The following is a 22,170-nucleotide window of genomic DNA, read 5'->3' on the forward strand; positions in this document are numbered from 1 at the left end:
ACATGAGAAGTATGTGTGCTAACAAGGATGCTAAAGATGCTAAAGCTACCTGTGCAGCTTTTACCAGCTGTCTTTTGTTACGTTAGCAGGTGGCAGTAGTCTATGATTGTCATTCAAAAAGGAAAAACGAAACTTGAACCAACTGCCTGACACCAACTCAACATACTCAGTCAGCCAAAAAGCTGCCAACTGGATCCGACTAGTGCGAACGTTGCAGAACACACTGTAAAAACTGAGCGAAAGACGGCTCGAGATTGCCCAGTCATTGGCTTGGTGTGTAACGGCCTTAAGATGCATCAATCAAAAAGTGTATGACACTAAATACAGGTGTAAGCAAGGTCTAAATGTGAACTTCCAGAAGTTATCGAAAACACATTTAACTGGGTTGTTTTCGTAGTGTATACACTACTTGCCTCTCAGTTACCTAACATGCAAGTATTATGGGACATGTTTTGAGAAGGTTCAGTCATTTTAAACTCAATATGTTGTGCCAAAACACAGATTACAATCAGAATTGGTGTTATCATTCATACCTTTCACATTAACTTCCTCTCCCGCTTCCTCGTAAGCAGCGTAATGGCTGTATTCATTCAGTCGCACTCGTGGGCCACACTCTGCACTCGTTTGGAAAGTGATGTATAAGTTTTACAAAACAAGAGGGGAGGGTCCAGACGAAATCCAAACACAAGTGGTCACAGGAGATGCATTTGAAATGCATGTTAAGATCAGGTCTAAACGGTAATGTGTCTCAGCTGACCACTTGTGATCGGATCACTGAAAATGTATCTTAATACCAGGTGGAAACAGGGCTGTAGAAATCCTTACACAACCGTAAAAGCTGAAGTGTGTAGTCCCACGCTTGGTTAAATGAGCGGTTGCTTAAACATGTTGCTCTCGTAAGCACTGTCACCTAGTATTATAGTGGACTAATAAGGGGTTAGACGTGATTCTTGTATGGTAGGTGGAGGCGTGCTGTGTTTTGTTTATTGGTTGGAAAGAACAGTGCTTTCCTGCTGTGAGATAGTGATATAGTATCTTAGGGTGAAGTGGTGGGGGCAACCTCTGTCTCTGTATAAAACTCAGTGACTCAGATTGCCGCTTGAGGCCCCATTTATACACATATGTAATTGTAAATGTGGGGTAATTTTTTTAATGCATTTACAAATATATAAAAATAGTAATCATAATAATATAATGGCAAATGATTGTATGTATACGTGACTTACTGCGTCAGTGTTACTTTACTGTATGTGGATAAATATACGTTATTTATTCTAACCACAAACATCATGATGCAAGCTAAATGTTCATTGGTATTTCAGCAAGCAGCTGTGATAAATTAACTTAGGATGTGCGTGCTTCACATGGTCTATGTTTATTCACTTAGTAGATGGTTTTATTCAAATCAAATTTGTGTAGATGGCATATCCAAGATGTTCTTTTCTCATATATCCCTGTTGAAAAAACCTATCATATGCTGGTTAGGTAGGTTTTGATGCTGGGGTGCTGGTTTTAGCTGGTCATTAGCTGGATTATGCTGGTTCGGTACCAGCACATGACCAGCTAAGGACCAGCATAAACCAGCAAAGGACCAGCATAAACCAGGTAAGGACCAGCATAAACCAGCAAAAGAACCAGCATAAACCAGGTAAGGACCAGCATAAACCAGTAAAGGACCAGCATAAACCAGCAAAGGACCAGCATAAACCAGCAAAAACCAGCAAAGGACCAGCATCCCAGCATCAAAACCTACCTAACCAGCATATGCTGGGATGAGATCGCCCAAATTTTTCAGTCATAATAAAATGTTAAAATACAATTTAACTGTTAAAAATGATAAAATTGAAGGCAAAGCTGAATTTTCATCAGCCATTATTGCAGTCTTCAGTGTCACGTGATCTTTCAGAAATCATTCTGAAATGCTGATTTGCTGCGTAAAAAATATTTCTTACTATTATGAGCAGTTGTGTTTTTTTCAGAATTATTTGATGAATGGAAAGTTCAAAAGAACAGCATTTATTTGAAATAGAAATGTTTTGTAATGTAAATATATATACACATTCACAAAAGTATTAGAGATGGAAATAACCAGTGGATAGAATATTCTTCTGGTGTCTTGTCTCTGAAGAAATAGTCCAAGCAAAATAAAACGAAAACATAGAGAGAGAACAAGAGAGCAAAGGCAAGCACTGCCGACAAGTCAATTAAAAGCGAAAACACATCAAAGGCAGTTTTAGTCGTCTCCCTTGCTCTCAAACAAAAGAAGCTCCCTTTGGCAAGGGCACGCAAACAGGTGCTAATCCCTGTCCGCTAGTGTGCAGAGGAGAGAGCGGTCTCTCGTACCCACCTCACCCCCTCAACTAATCTGCCTCAACCCCAGACTGGAGAACTAGCTGTTTGTAAGAGTTCTCAGGGCTCCTCGGTAGCACCACAGACCTCAGGGGGCTGCGTGCAAACCCTCGATAAGGAGCGCAGCTCCCTCATGCCTCATTAGAGGATCAGGCATGAAATGGCTCCTCTTTCCCTGTGGACTTTTAAAAAGGTGTTTGGGAGGGGGTGTATTGTTTTCTGAGACAGTAGCGCACGGCTCCGCTGTGAATCACTTTGAAATCAAAGAAACTGGATCCTGAGTCATTGAAACCTTCATGATGTGTGGCCCTTGAGCCCACTGGTCGGATGGTGATTTTGAAGGCACAATAATGCTGTGCATTGCGGAAAAAGATAAAGGAAGGAAGGTGTACATTTGCATTGGATTTTGCATTTGTGTTTGTACAACTGAATATCCTTTTGTAACACATAAAATAAATGGTAAGCAGAAATGCAGATTACAAACATATTCAAAGTGAAGATTATGAATAAATCCACAAAATGCTTTTGCATTTTGTATTTTTTTTTGTCTGCGTGTAAAACCTGGCAGTATTCTCCAGTATGATTTGAGAATGATTCATAGAGCATCTTGTGCTTTAGTGGAAACAAGAACACAGTGTTGTGCGCTAAGCTAAACGCTAAGCTAAAGAATGCTTTTTGATATTGTGTAATGGTTACCACAGTGTTAGGTCTTTTGGAAGCCTCTTCTGCTTGAGAATCTTAGACAATGAACGCTGGATCCCTTTTAGAATAAGCCCTATGAATGATTACAGCATTTTTAAATACATTTTTGTAAGATTATACAGAACAGTACTGTGGTCTGATACTATGGAAGCATATTTCTTTATATCTCAGATTTTAAATGTGTCTCACAATTGTGACTTTCGATCTGAAAACATAACTTTACATCTCATATTTGCTACTTTATATCTTAAAATGTGGAAATGTGATAATCTTAAAATCTCATAATTTGATTTATAGTGTAGTTTATAATTCTCACAATTATGACATTGGAATCCTTGACTCACGCTGGACAAAACACATGCCTCAGATTCGATCGTGAGCCTGGCAAAATTTTGGGGTATTTTGGATTTTTTGAAAAACCCCATCATTTTTTTTTTTTCGCCCCATCGGAACCAAACAAGAGTGTCTCTGCAGAGTGAATATCAATAATTATTTTTAAAAAGTCGAATTTTTAACTCATCGTCGCGAAGGGGCACCAAAACATTCAAAAGGGGCAGTGCCACTTTTAGTAAAATGCCTATAACTGCTAAATGGAATGAGATATCTCCGCCAATCTCAGAATACTTGTGTAAGAACACAATCTGAGGTCACAGGGAATAAAATCATGGAGCTTGGCCCTTACGTGACACTATAAAAGGGAAAAAAACATAAAAATGGCTAGACTTATGCAACCATTTGTCCTATCAACATGAAAATCGCTGAGCATGGTCTTGGTCCAAAATGCCACATGTGTCTGTAAGGACATTTGCGTATCTCAAAAAAACATGGCCACATTGGCAGATGAAGTTTGATCACCTGTTAGACAAGGTTAACAGAGGCCGATTGGAACAAAACTTGGTGGGCCTATTTGACTCACGGCCCCAAAGGTGTGTGAGAAATTTGAAAGAAATCTGCCCCTGGGGGGACTTTTCGCACATACACGCAATATTCATATACGGGTTCCTCATTCTGTACAACTTTGCTTCTAAAACCACTGCTGTCAATCAAATCGTTTGTTAAATAATTGAGATGATGTAAAAAAGCTACTTTGCGAACTAGTCCTGGGTTTTTTCCACTGCAATACAATTCTCTGGACTGTCTAGGTCAATAATTATCAAAAAATGTTGAAATTTACCCTTTGGGAAGCTATAACTAGGTCGTTTAGAAAAGGGGCCTGTCCAAATGTGCCCAAAATCCTATAAAACCTAAAGGAAAACTCAAAACTTCACTGGTGAGCACATGCAACCAGTGACTAAACAAGCATGCAAAGGAGATCAGACCACAGTCATAAACATTAAAAACACAATATTTCAATGGTACATTACCTGGATTGGCCAAAAATTCTTTTTTAAATCATTAATTTAGGTGGTTTCAGGCTTGCTACATAATGTCTTCTTTCATACTGTATGTGCTTAAATCTCTTAAAACGCTTGAATCCCAGTAATCGCTGCTTGCAGCTACATTTTGGCATATATTTTGATATTCAGTTTAAGAGTTCAACTAGAAATCAACCATATTTTTATGTTTGGGCAGGATCTAAACCAAATCATAACTGTTCCCAAGAAGTAAATCCACCTGAACAGTTTACCATTTAGACTGGTGGCAACCACAGCATCAGAGACTCAACTTCTTTGTCACTGATCGCTAACCTTAACTATGGATTTAGGATTTAGATGAGTTAGCATTAAGGTCTGAAGATTTCATTTTTACCAGTCTGTATAAAAAGTGCTTAAGAACAGGTTATACTAGTGGCCCTTTAGGGTATTATAAGTGAGATGGGTAATGTTAATAAAGCACTTTTTTAAACATATTACTAGGCCCTCTGGTCATATGAGTTCAGGAGTTGCTTTAGTCATAAGTGCCTTTTTAAATTTAAAGATCTTTATGGATATCTTATCTCTTAAAAAAGCTGCAAAATCATCACAGTTGAGAATTGAGCACTTCAGGCTCCCAGAGACCAATTTGGAGAACTAAGCACATTGGGTAGCTCTAACTGCGTTGTTGAACAGATCTAAGTTGCTTTAACATGTCATAGTCTATTTGTACTTTTGTTTTACCTCATTTATACTCAGCTCCCCTAATATTTTCATTGTGTAAAGGAGTTTTGACTAGTCATTCATTCGGCCAGTGGAAAATTTTATTAAGTCTTTGATCACAGGGAGAATAAGAAAAAGCTGGGGGCATGTTATTGTGGTTTCATGTTTTAAAATTCTGAACGGATTCAGAGACAAGGCAACATTTCTCATCAACCTTCTTCAAAACAAACTGCGCTTTTTTATATACAACTACAGAGGAAAAAAATACATCCAAAGACAGCTCAGATGTAGTGAGTATAACCCATGGATTGATAACATTTGAACTATTTAGATTTACTATTAATCTGTTTTTATATAATAAAGACTAAAATCAGTGATGTGATTTGCACTGACAGTAAACTAAAGCATTATGATTTAATCTTTCACTTGATGAAACTTTATAGCTAGCCTAGTGCACATTGTTGAAAGGGATTGTTCCAAACTGACTTTCTTTTTATACGTGGAAAATAAAATCAATGTGTTTTTTTGAACCAATTGATGTGAAAATTTATATTTTGAAGAATGTTTCAACCAAAACAACACTGGACATCAAAAACCACTGAACACATCTTTAAAATATCTTCTTTTGTGCTCCACAGAAGAAAGTCATACAGGTTTGAAACAACATGAGGGTGAGTAAATAATGACAGAATTAATTTTTGGGTGATTGGTATCTCTTATGCTTTTGATTCAGTGACAAAAGTGAGCTGGTCTTGAGCACAAAGGGACCTCCAGCTTAATCTTTGGATGAGGTATCTGTTGCTCAGTTTGAGATCTTTTGATAGAGGCTGACCAGAATAATGCCTGCTCCTTAACATTTTTGCCACAGGCTAAATTCCAGGGTTTCCCAAGTGTAGAGAAATCCAAATACTCAGGTTTTGCCTCAGCCCTGTAGTGTTTTGCAGGGATCAGACCAAGGGAAAAAAAGAAATGTGAAGATGTGAATGCCCTCTTCTCCCTCGTTGGTTGCATTTGAGATCTGCTTTCATTGCTTTGAATCTCTAGTATACATCACACAAAAAATCAGCTCTGAACTCTTGGACTTTATACTTTTCATGCATTATTGTATATCTTCCAGTTTGGAGAAAATAACCTGAACCATATACGAGTATGGTCACCTCGCAATAATACAAATAGGGACATGTATGGAGCAACGTCCATGAAAACTAGCTTTCAGTCACGCTAAACGTTTTATTTATACGAGTGTGTAAGATTTTCACTTTCTCGTGCCACCTTGAGTGGCTAAATGCTCATTGTTCTTGTCCTGGTTTTAGTCTCCTTGCATCTGAGGAAGACCTTGTACTGTATTGAGAATTAAAGAGAAGAAAATAAAAGCTTGATGCATTATGTGATGGACCTTTTATCATTATAGTTCAATATTCAGTTTGTGAGCTAATGGAGAAGAGAAAACAAATGAAGGAAGACCAGAGATGGAGTTCTGTAACTGCTTGTTTAGGTCATGCCTTATTGAGTTCTGTACCAAACTGTGTCTTAATGATTTCTGCTTGTTGATTCTCATTGGACTCTGGTTTTCCATTCCACCTTTTAACCCGTTAGTAAAGCTATCTGACTGCAGTCAGAAAGGAATTAACATTATCATGAAGAGTCAAGTTTTTACTTCCCAGTTAAAGATGTAGGTCAAACATCTCAAATGCTACTTGGATTTGATGGTTATACCTTTCAGTTGCACAGCATTATTATAGTTTCTTCTTGCTGTGCACAGAATTTGTCACCTTTTTAGTGTGAATTTTATGTTGAAGATAATATGTGACCCTGGACTACAAAACCAGTCTTAAGTCGCTGGGGTATATTTGTAGCAATAGCCAAAAATACATTGTATGGGTCAAAATTATAGATTTTTCTTTTATGCCAAAAATCATTAGGAAATTAAGTAAAGATCATGTTCCATGAAGATATTTTGTAAATTTCCTACTGTAAATATATCAAAACTTAATTTTTGATTAGTAATATGCATTGCTAAGAACTTAATTTGGACAACTTCAAAGGAGATTTTCTCAATATTTCGATTTTTTTGCACCCTCAGATTCCATATACTGAAATAGTTGTATCTCAGCCAAATATTGTTCTATCCTAACAAACCATACATCAATGGAAAACTTATTTATTCAGCTTTCAGATGATGCATAAAGCTCAGTTTTGAAAAATTGACACTTACGACTGGTTTTGTGGTCCAGGGTCACATATGGCATGCATAATCCCATTGGAATGGAGTCCCGCTGAATAATTGTTGCTCAAATGCATAATGGTTCTTCAGATTTCAAACGAAAATGTGCCCAAGTTGTGCACAAGTACAATTCAGCAAAATTATTGTAAAGACAACTCGCATAAAAATGTTTTAGACACTTTAAATGATCAAAATAATGAGCATTTTATATGTAAACATGCAATTTTAGAGACTCATGTTCAGTGTTTGAGAATCTTAAAATGCTGTATCATTTGGCATCTTGTCAGGTTTTCCATTATCACAATTATGTCTTTGCCTGAATCAACTAGTGAAGTGTGGCACTTGAGTTTATTTGCAAAAATGAAAATTCTTTCATGTACTCACTCTCATATCATTTCAAACCTGTATGATTTTGTTTCCATGCAATGAAATGCTGTGGGAATCCAGTGTTCGGTTTGTATGGGCAAAAACATTTGATTTTTAATGTTTTTTTAAAGAAGCTTCTTAAGCTCATCATAAAATAAGGGTTTTCTATTGTAATATACATTAAAATCTAATTTATTCCTGTGATCAAAGCTGAATTTTCAGCATCATTACTCCAGTATTCAGTGCCATGTGATGCTTCAGAGATTGTTCTAATATGCTGACTTATTATCCATACTGGAAACAGTTCTGCTGCTTAAAGGGGTCATCGGATGCCTATTTTCCACAAGTTGATATGATTCTTTAGGATCTTAATGAAAAGTCTATAACATGCTTTGGTTCAAATTTCCTAATGGTGGTGTAAATAACACCATTTTTACCTTGCCAAAATCAGCTCTGAAAAAATCATCGTGTTCTGGTCGAGGTTGCTTTAAATGTTAATGAGCTCTGCTTGTCCCGCCCCTCTCTTCTCTTTGTGGAGTGAAGAGCCTGTTTATTTTAGCCGCATTTAGCCGCTAAACTTGCTAACTAGCACATTAAGGAAAGGCGATCACAAAGATTCATGAAAAAAACCCTTATACTCACTTCTGCTGTAAGTGAAGCTGGATCACAAATGATTTGCGCAAACATAGATGGATATAAGTAGATCGGAGGGTGCATTCCATTCATAAACAAACGTAATCCACTGCATCTTCAGCAGCTCAGCTGTCGGGAGTAAATGACGACCACTATGTTCATTATAACATTCCGCTCAATCAGAGATATTTTTCTCTAACTTACATCCCTGCTCCGGCATCGAAACAATGGAGGTCGGACTGTTACAGCTGATTTAAGGCGGGTCTAAGGTAAGATGCTCATGTCAATCAACTATCGTGGGAGTGGCCTCTGTCGGTGTGATGCCACACTGACAGGCATCTGAGAATGTCTCAATTTGAGAAAGGGGATATTATTTTTACAGATTAATTAAAAACCACTGCATGGATTTTTAGCATTATAAGGTAGATGTATACATACACTGCCACCACACATTAATGTTCAAACAACATGTAAAAGTTAACTTTGCATCCGATGACCCCTTTAACTGCTTAATATTTTTTGGAACCTGTGATACTTTTTTCAGGATTCTTTGAGGAATAAAAAGTTAAAGAACAGTATTTATTTAAAATATAAATCTTTTCTAACAATATGCACTATACCGTTCAAAAATTTGGGGTCAGTGAATTTTTCTTCTTTTTTTTTTTTGAAAGAGACTAATACTTTTATTCAGCAAGGATGTGTTAAATTGATAAAAAGTGAGAGCAAAGACTTATATTGTTGGAAAAGATTTATATTTTGAATAAATGCTGTTCTCTTAAACTTTTTATTCATGAAAAAATATCACAGGTTCCAAAAAATACTTGGCAGCAGAACTGTTGCTAATATAGATAATTCTAATAATAAATCAGCATATTAGAATGATTTCTGAAGGATCATGTGACACTGAAGACTGGATTAATGGCTGATGAAAATTCAGTTTTGCATTACAGGAATATACTTTCCCATCGGGACACGCACCCTCAGCCGGACTGAGTGCCAAAAAAATCCTTAGCATGAATGGATTTAATAGTGAAGATGCGAAAACGCGAGTAAAAAAAAACTATCATCAGTTTAAACTAAAGGTTGCTGAACTTGATATAATGTTCCTAACAACTTAACAAATATCCAATGGTCAATGGATATCGATGCAGCCAGGTATTGTGTTTTCTAACACTTATATGTGTCTGATTTTGACGTTGGGGCAAATAAATAAAGCAAATTTGCATTATTTTGTAAATACAAAATAGGTTTGTCTAAACTCCAGTGATCACTTATATCATCGCATTATATATATCACCATTTCCAGCTGAAAAATGTATATAGTTTTTGTCAGTGCTTATTTAAAAACACCCAGCTATGCAGAATTTAAGATGGTAAATATCTAGTTGATGAGTTGTCAATACAATATACTATAATACAATATATAGGGTATGATTTTACTGCACAATTCAACATATTAACATGAAATGATAACTGCAAATCCGTGTTTCGCTGCCTGGAGACCATTTGTTGTTCACTGAATTGCAGCGATTAATTTGCTTCTCTTTTCATCAGTCTGTAAAAATATACTTCAGGTTTCTTGTCAAATGTATTTGTACAGTCAATCGCAAAGCTCGTTCTGGTTTTAGAGGTGTTTTGTGTGTCTGCCGCAACATTCATGTTAAAACCAATGCTGCCACTCATTACATTTACAAGTATATTTCTTCACTTTTCCTCTCAATAATGTAAAGATATTCACCTATTTGAATTTGGCCTCTTAAAAACAGAAAATGTCCCACTTGTCCTGTATTTATGTGAAGTTAGGTACCTAATGTAATCTCTAATGTAATCTCATTGTTCTCTGTTCGTTCTTAGAGATTTGAGGTCCATCAGGACCCGATGGTAAGCGTGGCCCACATGGTGCGAGCCGGCGGGGGCGTATGGATGGCCTTTTCAGAAGGTTCCTCTATACGCTTGTTCCATACAGAAACACTGGAGCACCTGCAGGAGATCAACATATCTACACCCTCGTCGTTTTACAACCCCAGTCAGTATCTCTCCTTTGACCCTATGAAAGAAACCGTTTGAATACTAAAATTCTTTATGCCTTCACACATGCTTGATCAGCGCTTGTTTCTGTCGTTTCTTTGAACTGCACTTCTTGTGATAAAAAGGTAATGACGGAGAAGTTCTTGTTGGAATGGTTCCTGTAGGCTGGCTCTCTAGGGACCGACCGTGAATAAGTAGCTAACTTAAGACCCCGCAGAGCAGTAATGGAGCTGCGGGGTTACAGGCAGGAAAAGTCACAATGGCACAGACAAAGCTTTCCATTCGAAAGGTTGCCATGGCAACACTCTTGTCATGACTCCAGCAGCCATGGCATGTTGGTAATGTGCCAGCGTTTTGCCATTGTGCCTTTTCTTAGTGCAGCTGGTCTTTAATTCAGCTGTATTTGCCTTTTTATCTCTCTGCACTCACCTTTTGCCATCTTTATCTCCCTCGGATCCTCTTAAAAAATTGAAAATTCTTTGTGCTCCATCCCTGCTTTAGATGAAATGTGTAAACATTCATTATATAAGCAAGGACACTGAAAATAATAGTTTATGTATGTATCCACACAAATTGTCACTTAGGTGCAATTCAGTGCCACGCGTCAGACTGTATAAAAAAAAATCTGGGCGGCTTCGCTCCAGTAGCTCTCAGAATCCTCCCAAGCAGAATAACTCCTTTCAGACTGTCTAATAATGTTTGATTTCACTTGAATGCGATTGTCCACGTTTAGCTAAAGAAAAAAAAAAAGCCCACAATTCTCCAGTTGTCACAGACAATTGCGATCAAGTGGAAGAGAAAGGAGAAGGAGAAGGAGAAAAATAAACCCAAAGCAGTGTAGACTTCAGGAACTGGCCAGAGCAAGTTAATGTCAACTGGCCTGTTGCTACAACCGTGTCTCATTAAAAACAAAGAGAAAAAAAGATTCAACTTTATTTTTTTTTGGTAGTCAGACAGCGAGAACATCAAACCTTTGGATCAAAGTTACAGATGTATTTCAAAAGACACGTGAAGAAGAAGATGCGAGCCTTGTGGCGAAGATGTCTGTGAAGGTCTTGCGACCCTGAGGCTGTTGTCGAACTTGCGCAGCTAGCTGTGTTTAAATATGTAGTTCATGTTGGGTGAGGTAACGCTGCGATTTCGTGTTATGTCGGGGGGGTTACAGTCAGCGGAGCACAAAAGTGAAAATAAGCTTTGGCAGATGCCTTCTTCCACTTTTTTACTCTAGGCCCAGATAACGTCCCATTGGCTTTGCTGAATATGCTAATCTGCACACATCACACATAGGAGGACTGATATAGTTATTACAGATCAATGGTCTGCTAATCCCACAGGTTTGCACCCAAGTGATGGGTGATGAATTAATTATTGTCTTAAAGTGAACCGATTATTCTGCAGTTTCTCATCAGTTGGAACCTTCAGATGCGATAAGCAAGCCAGACATCAGGCTGAATCCTCCCTCTCTAATAATAGCTGGAAAAGTCAGATCCTTGCAGAGGAGAGAATCAAAGAGAAACTTTGAAACATTTTTATATGAAATATTTGTCCTTTCCTCAAATTTGTAACTAACAAAACCCCGTCATATAATTGAATTAGAAGGCTTATATTGAGCTATTAAAATTTAGCTTACATTTACATTGTAAATATATATTTTTTGCTATTTTTTTTTTTTTTTTTTCAGATGTGAATCAATAACAATTACATTTTTAACTGTATCTCAAGTGTAACTTATTAGCTTTTTATATTTTTAATCCAATTTTTCTTTGTAAAGGACAAAAAGTTGATCATACTGATTTATTAGTTTGAATAAACACTGAACCAACCAAAATATTGTAACATCTTAGTTGATAATGTAGTATACATTATTTTTGACAAAACATCCCATTTCTGTAGAGATAGTAATGCTTTGGTAGTGACCACATCACAAACTAAAACATACTAAAAAAACTAAATATTGCACAGCTGTATAAACATTTTGTTTATTTCCCCCAAATATGAGGAGTATGTGTACCCTTTTGTCACTACTCAAACACTAATAACATGTTTCGGTCGTGCAATTTTATAGGATCACACTAAAAAAAAAACAAAGATGGCAGTACCGAAACTTCACCAAATGTTTCGGTCATGACCGTTTTGGTAGTGACAATTTTAGATATTTTAGAATTTTAGAATTTTAGATGGCTAGCACAGTTCTGAACAGTTGTACATATACAAAAACTAAATGTTATGGAAGAACTCCCAAAAACAATGTCCTTAATTGCAGAAAAAAGGTGTTTGGTAGTGACGTTCCTTAAAGTTACACAGACTTCATTTACTTCAAAATGATGGGACCTATCTACTCACACCTTGGAATAGGAACATTTACTGATCATAAATGTAGGGGAGTAGTTAAAATCAGTCTCAGCCAATAGACTAAAACATGCAGTGTTTCGGTAGTGACATGAAAATGCGGGACATTTATTTATTTATTTTTTTAGTAAGTTTCCTAACTTACTAATTTTTTTGAACTTCACTTTTAAAAGAATCAATTGAAATTTGAATCAATTTGAAATTTAGGGGTTAGGGTTCAGGACAGTGACCTCCCAATTGAAAGTACCCAATAAATGATGATTTTAAATATATTAGCCTTGCTGATATTTTAAATATTATTGTTAGTTTTAATAGATAGTAGACAGATCTTAGTAAAAATCTAAGATTTGAATACTTGCTTTTTGCATGTGTTTTTTGGTCGTGGGACAGTAGTTTGCACCAATTCTGTAGAATGGCCCATATTCATCAGTTCTTTCTAAACCTCAAACGTGATTGGCTGAGAGGAGTGCGATATTCTAGTCATATCAGGATTTCAACAATTTCATCATTTATATCACTTTGCTTGCAGTACTTCTCACAGCGAGTGTCATCACAGATGCCCATATCCACTAGAATTTTATAAATAATACTGTTTTTGTGTCAATTTGCCATTAAGGTTTGAATCCGTGGCGGAAGGAAGTAGTTAACACAGAAGAGGGTTTTTAAAGACACTCCGTTTGTTGTTTCTTATGTATTTAGACACAAGTCCCATCGAACTGTTGTAAAAATGCAATAACGCACTCATAGTAGTGTGATATGGCTGTATATTGGCACGCTGCGATTACCTCATTCCTACGACTGAATTGCAGCTGTACTGATATATAGCGGTATCGCACTCCTACCAGTGTGATATTTCTCAATTATTATTTTATATTATATTATATTACATAGGATAAGTGGTTTGAACAATGTATGGATTTATATTATAATATATAATATTATATTTTACATCTAAACTCCTGCCCTTAACATTATATTACAGTTAGTTGAGATTAAATAATAATTTTATAATAATAATCCATTTGAATGACCTGCAATATGAACATCTAAAATTATTTTAATGCGCATTTCTTATATTTTTAAGCATGCAGCTTTTATTACCTTTTATTAATTGAGAAACTACCTGAAATATTTGAATTATTTGAAGAGTGAAAAGGCTGAAAAGAAATCAAGTGCATTACCAATTACAGGACCTAAAAGAAATACTTTTAGCATAATTTAATGCATTCATTTATTTGCTAATGTTGATTAAATTTTTTGTTAATAAATTGTTTGTTAATACACCACTAGTATGTATGTAAATGTATTCTCTATTGGTATTTCATGTTAGCACTTAAGCTATCTGCCATGTTAACAGACTCAATCTTATATATAATACGTAATACTTTTAATCTAAAATGGTTAGTTATAATGCAGAAAGAGTCCAAGTACACATTATGCGTCAACTGCAAGGACATCTAATAAAATATGCAATGTGCATTTTTTCCCCAAACCTCAGCATCTTATGTTTTCAGCATTCATGAATTCATATGCATTAGTGTACAACTGCAGATTTATTTGACAAGCTATTATTAAGGTGATCTCTTTTGCACAGAAAACCAGTGTATAATAGGTGAATGCTCTGTAGAACTGGACACCTCTGGACATTTCTAAGTAGGAATTCTGCCTAATACAGTGTATTCGCTACTATGTTTTTTCATGACCTTCAGTGATTTCCTGCTGACTAACTACTGTACAATACTGAAAATGCTTCATTTACACATTAGCAAAAGACTCCCCGAGTACTATAGCTATGTAAAGACGGCATGCCGTGAAAACGAATCAATTAGCCTCTTGCCGATCACTCATGCAAAGCGAGCTTTATTATATGAGCAAGCGGCCACTAACCATACTTGCTGAAGTCTCTGCTATGCTGTTCTTCTTTGATTTAATTATACTGTGGTGGCTTGCTGATGTCTAAAGACCCAGGCTCAGGGATTTAGGCAATGTGAATAAAGTAATTTTAATGTTCCATGTTGCTTTTTGTCTAAACAGCAATTTAAATGTTGTCATACTTACACACTGCTATAATTGACCAAGCTGATGAGAGAAGCACAACTGTGAGGTGGGGCAATCAGCGGTGTGCTAGGTTTTAATCTGAATTTACACAGAAACAATAATTGTTGATATGCAATGCAATAGTGTTCTTTAGCGCAGTTTGTAAAAATGATATAATACTGCATAGGTAAACACAAGCAGGCTAAAGAAAGTTTCTCAGTGTTGGTGATGCATGTATGTTTTTCCTTCTTTCTTTTGAAGGTCAGAAGAGCATGAGAGTTACCAGCCTGCTGATTTGCCAGGGGCTGCTGTGGGTGGGAACTGCCCAGGGCATTATCATCACCCTGCCTGTGCCCAAGCTGGAGGGCATCCCCAAAATTACAGGTACACAGATGGTGGCTCTTCATGATACATAAGTTCCTTTAGTCCTTTTGGAAAGTCTCTTCTACAATAGTAGGGCAGTTACAGAATGATTCAAAGAGACAATTACATAATGATTCCCTTAAAAGAATAGTTCATGCTAAAATGTAACCTCTGTCATTATTTACATGTTGTTTCAAACCTTTATTTACATGTTGTTTCAAACCTGTATGTTTTTTTTTCTCTCTGTGGCACAAAAATTCTTTGTAAAGCTCCTGAAAGAACAAAACAGATCATAAAAGCACCATAAAGTAGTTTAATGTGTCTTGTGACCAGATATCCAACTTCATATCAGTATCATATTTATATGATTTTGGTCATGCAAACCCCAGTAAAAAAGCAATACATTTAAAATCCCCCTGTAGTGAAAATCATGATTTTATGTTGTTTATTTGTCTATGTGTTGTTTTTAATATGCTTTTAGACAAACAATGTGACTGTCCACTAATCAACACCATCGCTGAGTATTTTCTCCTTAAAATTGTAGTTTCCCAAAGGCTGTCCCAGAAATGCGGTTTGAAACAGCCCTTTTTCTGCTACATAACAAACTTAAGTAACCAATCATGTAGGATAGATTCCTATTATTAGCATGCAAAATATACCAATAGGATTATCAGCACAAAACCAAATATTAAATAGAGCATTTAATAGAGCATATAGAGCACTAAATAGAGCACAACTGCTAGGCTCACAGGATCACAAACTAGGCTGCATTCGAGTCTTCAAGGCATTTTGAGGGCACAATATCGTCAACTAAGTAACTTTAACAAATGTTACAGCATCCACTGTAGTTTCCCGCTAGTAAAAACATAGTTTTATTAGTCATTATCCGTGTTTTGCCATTATATCGCGTTTAATACATTTCAGTTAGTGGATCAGGAGGCTCTGGCTGGTGTGACTACGTGGGGGCGGGGCTAATTTGCATATTCATAGATCCGCATATAGTAAATAAGGCAAGGGGAGTAGAGTTATATTCAAGCTGCTTTAACGCATGAGAAAATTATTTTTACAAGAAAAAAACATTTAAATATTTAATTTTGATGATCAAAGGTTTTTTTTTTATCTTTCTGGGCAGTGTGCTGACATATAGCGCAGTTGCGCTTCTGGTGTCCCGAGTTCAAGTCCCGCCTCATGGACCTTTCTCGACCCTGTCCCCCTCTCTCTCCCACTCACTTCCTGTCATATCTCTGCTGTCCTTTCAATAAAACTACAAAAACACCAAAAGAGAGAACAAAAACAACAACATTTATTTCATACTAGTATAGTTCAAATCTTTTTACATATAGACTTACTGATATAAAATGTTTAACTATACTTTATTTGGAGCACTACTTGTGCACAATGCACATTTCTTAATTTTAAGCCTAAAATGTGTTTTAATGGCACTTTTAATGAGGATTTAGTGATCTTTGCATAATATTGGTCTAATAATATTTGCATAATAAATGCAAAATATTTAAAGTGTACTTGAAGTGTACTTGTTTGACATAAAGTATATCTTTAGCTGGACTTCAGAACTGCTTCCACACAATTAAAGTAGGTTGTTCAAATTTAGCACTAAGTATATTAAATGTACAATTGTAGATTATTTTTATTATATACATACAGTTAAAGTTAAAAGCTTACAAAATGTTAATTATTTTAACAAAGTAAGAGGGATCACACAAAATGCATGTTATTTTTTAAAATAAGATGTTTGACATAAAAGCACTTTAATAGTTGGATTTAAAAAAACTATGCGTTTAAAAGTTTACATGCACTTTATTCTTAATACTGTGTTGATGCCTGAATGATCAACAGGTGTGTTTTTTGCTTAGTGATAGTCTGCTGTTCTTCAGAAAAATCCTACAGGTCCCACACATTCTTGGGTACTTATTTAAATAGTCTTTTTGCAGCTTAATATTTACAGATAATGGCCCATATCATGATTTAAATTAAGTGTAATGACCCACTTTTGATTAATTCATCCAATTTGACAAATTCCGTGACATTATGTGTTATACAGTAAATTCCATTTTTATGACTGGATTCCACAATTCCATCTGCATCAAAGGGCCCTAGACCCTAAAATGTTGTATGGTAGCATAATTTTAAATTCTTATAAACTATCTTTTTATGGTGTTTTCCCCTCTGATCTGCAGCTTGTCTTTATATGGAAAAAAATTCTTCATGTTCCACAGGCGAAAAAAATTATATATGGGATAGGAACAACTGAGGATAATGACCAAATAATGACCAAATTTCTGAGCTATTCCTTTAATTCAAAGTCATTTCAGTTAAGTAATATGCATTTAAATGTGTAATAATGGAAATCAGTTATCAAATTTTGAGGTTTCTCTGACCCTCTGGTAAATCCGGTTTTTACTGATTAAAGCAATTTGAGCTCTCTTTTAATGTGTCACAGGTAAGGGGATGACGTCTCTAAATGCACACTGCGGGCCTGTGGATTTCTTAGTTGCCCTTTCCAGCACTTTGTCTCCTGATCTTCTGAAGCGGGATTCTATTGTGGAAGGGCATGATTCGGCCTGTGGAGTGGAGGACCGCAGTGACTCGTCCTCTCAGGAATCTCTCCAGCAGCCTAGTATTTCCGCCCATGTGGATGTCAAAGGGAAGGGGCGGGGCGTGTTGCTACAGTACCGCCTCCGCTCAACCTCAGGTTTGCCCGGACGACCTTTAACCGCGAGAGGGGACGAAGCCTCGGACTCGTCTTTAGAATCTTTGGAGCACAGCATGGAAGATGGCTCTATATATGAACTCAGTGATGATCCTGATATGTGGGTCAAGGGTCGACCCAGCGAGAGGGATGGGGTGAGGAGAGACAGGGTTACCTCAGTAGCAGTCATCTCTGGTGGAAAGGGCTTCCGAAGGCTGAGGGAGGGTTCGGTGGCGACCACCATAGAAAGCACACTTATGATCTGGCAGCTTCCTCTCACTGTTTGAGCTGGAAATGTGCTTAAATGGATAATTCATGCAAAATTTAAAATTCTGTCATTAATTACTCACCCTCATGTTATTCCAAACCTGTAAGACCTTTGATCATCTTTAGAATAAATTAAGATATTTTTAATGAAATCCGAGAGCTTTCGAGACCCTGCATAGACAGCAATGCAACTACCATGTTTAAGGCCAATAAAGCTAGTAAGGGCATTGTTAAAACAGTCTATGTGACATCATGTCCTTACGGCCTTTTTGAGCCCGGAACGTGGTAGTTGCATTGCTGTCTAGGCTCAGAAATATCTTAATTTGAGTTCAGAAGATGAACAAAAGTCTTAAAAGTTTGGAACGACATGAGGGTGAGTAATTAATGACAGATTTTCCATTTTTGGGTGAACAATCACTTTAAGAAAATAATTTTTTTTTTACAATTTGCTCACCCATATGTCATACCACGCCTGAATGACTTTCTTTTGAATGAATGTACTGGTCACACTTTTTAATGTAGTTAAAATGAATGAAAGCTTCAAACAGGATCCAAAAGCTTTATGAAACTTGCCATACAACTTATCTCCCAAATTATACAGTAAGTTTGTGTGATGAACAGTCTATTTGAAGTTTAAGAGGTTAAATCAAAGATCATTTTCCTCTCCAGTTGATCTGAATCCTTGAGTGGAACTTGAGAACTGATTTGTGAACAAATCATCTTAGACCAGTTTTGTAAATGGGCTCAAATGATTCATTAATAAAGATCGGACTTAAAAAATGATTTGTTTACAAACTAGACATCATTAGGGTAATAATGGTGAATAATATTGAATAATTATATAATGAAATTCTGATATTTTACTTCAAACAACCCTTTTGAAAAAACAGCATATGCTGGTTAGGTAAGTTTTGATGCTGGGATGCTGGTTTTAGTTGGTTTATGCTGGTCCCTTGCTGGTTTATGCTGGACCACCAAAGAGCCAGCATAAACCAGCAAAGGACCAGCATAAACCAGCTAAGGACCAGCTAAAACCAGCATCACAGCATCGAAACCTAGCTAACCAGCATATGCTGTTTTTTCAACAGGGAGAGCTATCGGTGCACCACTTTCATGGTGCTTTTTTGTCATTTTGGAGCCTGACAGTTCTAGTCCTTTGTTTATTTCATTATACATAAAAATACAGTTTTATGCAAAAGTTTGGGAACCACTTGCAGAGTCTATGAAAATGTGAATAATTTTAACAAAATAAGAGAGATCATACAAAATGCATGTTATTTTTTTAGTACTGACAGTTTACATAAAATATATTAATCTATAGTCCACAAGACAAAAAAAAAAAAAAAAAAAAAAAATAGTTGAAATTATTAAAATAACCCCCTTCAAAAGTTTGTGAACTTCTTAATGCTGTGTGTGCTTACCTGGATAATCTACGACTGTTTTTTTTTTGTTCTGTTTTGTGATGGTTGTTCATGAGTGTGAAAACTTTTGAACAGGATCAAGATGTCCAAATATTTCTTATTTTGTTGAAATATATATATATTTTTTCAAATTAGTACTGCTCTTTGGTAGCAACGGAAGATACTTGCATGTTTACCAGAAGACACATTAAGTACAGTTTACCTTAATGTTCACATTCAAAAAGTTTTCACCCCCGGCTCAATGCATTGTGTTTCCTTCTGGAGCATTAGTGAATGTTTGAATCTTTTTTAATAGTTGTGTTTGAGTCCCTCAATGGTCCTCAATGTGAAAAGATGAATCTCAAAATCATACAGTTCCTGTTGGAAAGGGTTCAAATATGCAAAAGATGCTGGAAAACTGAAGAATCTACAAGACCTGGAGGATTTTTCTGAAGAACAGCACTTAATTGTTCAGAACAAACAAGGGACTCATGAACAACCATCACGAAACAAAAAAAACAGTTGTAGATCATCCATGTAACCACACACAGTATTAAGAACCAAGGGTTCACAAACTTTTGAAGGGGGTTGTTTTGATAATTTTAGCTGTTTTTGTGTCTCGTGGACTATAGTTAAACATCTTTTATGTACTAAATAAAAAAATAACATGCATTTTGTATGATCTCTCTTATTTTGTTCAAATTATTCACATTTTCACAGATTCTGCAAGGGGTTCCCAAACTTTCGCATCCCACTGTAGTGGCCGGGATATTTGAAAGAGTTAAAGTAATATGGGTTTGGAATGACATGAGGATAAGTAAATTACAGATTCTTTTGTGTGTGGTACAAAATGTAAGGCTCCAGTGTCTACGTTTCCAGGAAAAGAACGTCTCCTATATTAATTGACCTTGCGATCTTGAGAAATCCAGGTCCTCCAATAAGAATATTCCATAACTAATAGGCTCAAACCAATAAATTCTCAGTTAATTCTGCCTCTGTCACTCATACAGTACCTGGAAGGTGTTTCCTTACCAGTAGAGAATTTTGATCCATGTATTTAATCGCAGGCTTCGCCGTAATCAGGGCCTAAACTATTCAAATAGAACATTTCCTTGAGGCCTCAGTCCGGTCAGCCTTTAGTGAATCATGAATTTACCACACCACAGAGCTGCTGAGGGATTTTTTTATTCCCCTGCGTCTGAAGAAATCATATCAGTGGAAAGTGAAAAGCAAAGTGAAAGGGGTTTCCATGCTTTTGTGCAGTCACTCAGAGAATAGTCTCACCTTTTGACTCTTGATAATGTGAACGCATGATTCCCTGTTGAAGTCAAGCCTGTGCAGGTCAGTGCTGCGCAAGTGTTAAAAATGGATTTCAAAACACTCGACGGCCTAAATTTCTGTGGTGAATGGTGAATTTTAATTAAAATTTGTTTTAATGGACAGTTTTACTTATGTACACAACCTGAAAACATTTTCACCATATGGCAGTCATTTGAAACGTCTGCTTAAATCACCATTACTTAACAAGCAAGTTCATTAGCAGCTGGTAGTAGAAAGATACAAGCACCACTAATTGCAGGAAAGTTGTGGATCTTGTGAAGCTTTTGATGTTTATTTGATCTTGTTGAAGGATATTCACTGCTGATATTTTTTGTAATTTTGCAGTTCCATCTGCAAGCTACAGTTGGTTACCCTCATTCTTTGTTCTTGTTTGATCCACGTTTAACACAGTCCACAGTCTTCCATTAGGAATTGTGCCAAATGCACATTATGTGTTAAAGGGAATAGATTAAGGTTGTTTTTGGTACAAACGAACAAGAAAATAAATAATAAATTCATTAATGAATAAAACTCTAAAAAGCTCTCTGTTTAAACACTAGCTTGGCCAAACTTGGAGGCCTGCTGAACCAGCATAGACCAGCAAACCACCTTAGGCTGGTTTAATCTTTGTTGAAGACAGCAAATAAACTATATTAAACTAAAAATCCTCAGAAACAGCTGCTGAATAATATAGTTAAATGGTTTATTTTTCCACCCCGCACCACTTTGTCATAATGCATTTTTCATACCACGCAACATTATGAATGTACGAAATGTGTAATTTGTCCTGGTACTGCAAACTTCTTTTTTTTTTTAAACTGTTAAACTTAAATTGTGTTTTATTTGCTTTATAACATAAAACATTTATGAGGGCCATAATATCCCACTGAATATAATAACTGTAATGCTACAACAGTAATTCATTGTTTGGATATGAAAGTAAAAGTAAATTAAATTTAACATGAATAATACAAACTGTGCATTTTCCATCCATATAAAGTAACCACTTGAACTTTCCATTTGTGCCCCAAATGCACTGAATTTTTAGTTTTTTTTGTTTTTTGTTTTTTTTTTGCTAATAAAATGTAGTCTCATGTTTGTCAATTCACTGTTACTAAAATAAAAGCAATAAAATCTACCTCCCAGTTTGATTCTTATAAACAGCATTGACGTTATCAGTGCACGTATTAGTCTGAAGTAAATGTATGAATAAGATGGCAAACCCAGAGTGCTCTTGGCTGCTGCTGAGCTGACAAATTTATGCAGGGCTGTGCTTTTTTCTCCATCTCTTGTTGACCCTCACAAAAGCAAAAATCCCTGTGATTACATACGATTTACACAGAGATG

General features: G+C 36.2%; 1 protein-coding gene across 3 annotated transcripts in view; it reads left to right on the plus strand.

The window, feature by feature from the left end:
- Window positions 1–22,170, plus strand: part of arhgef10la (Rho guanine nucleotide exchange factor (GEF) 10-like a) — a 412,439-nt gene that overhangs the window by 119,201 nt on the left and 271,068 nt on the right. For 2 of the 3 annotated variants that reach the window (XM_051122260.1, XM_051122262.1), the window contains 3 exons: window positions 10,204–10,375; window positions 15,025–15,147; window positions 17,588–21,961. In XM_051122260.1, coding sequence (XP_050978217.1) covers window positions 10,204–10,375; window positions 15,025–15,147; window positions 17,588–18,123 — 831 coding nt within the window. In that variant the 3' untranslated portion in view covers window positions 18,124–21,961. Of the gene's footprint in view, window positions 1–10,203; window positions 10,376–15,024; window positions 15,148–17,587; window positions 21,962–22,170 lie in introns of those variants that run through there. The other variant, XR_007828683.1, reaches the window with a different exon arrangement.

The sequence above is a fragment of the Labeo rohita genome, chromosome 11 (genome assembly GCF_022985175.1).
Source record: "Labeo rohita strain BAU-BD-2019 chromosome 11, IGBB_LRoh.1.0, whole genome shotgun sequence".
Lineage (NCBI taxonomy): Eukaryota > Metazoa > Chordata > Actinopteri > Cypriniformes > Cyprinidae > Labeo > Labeo rohita.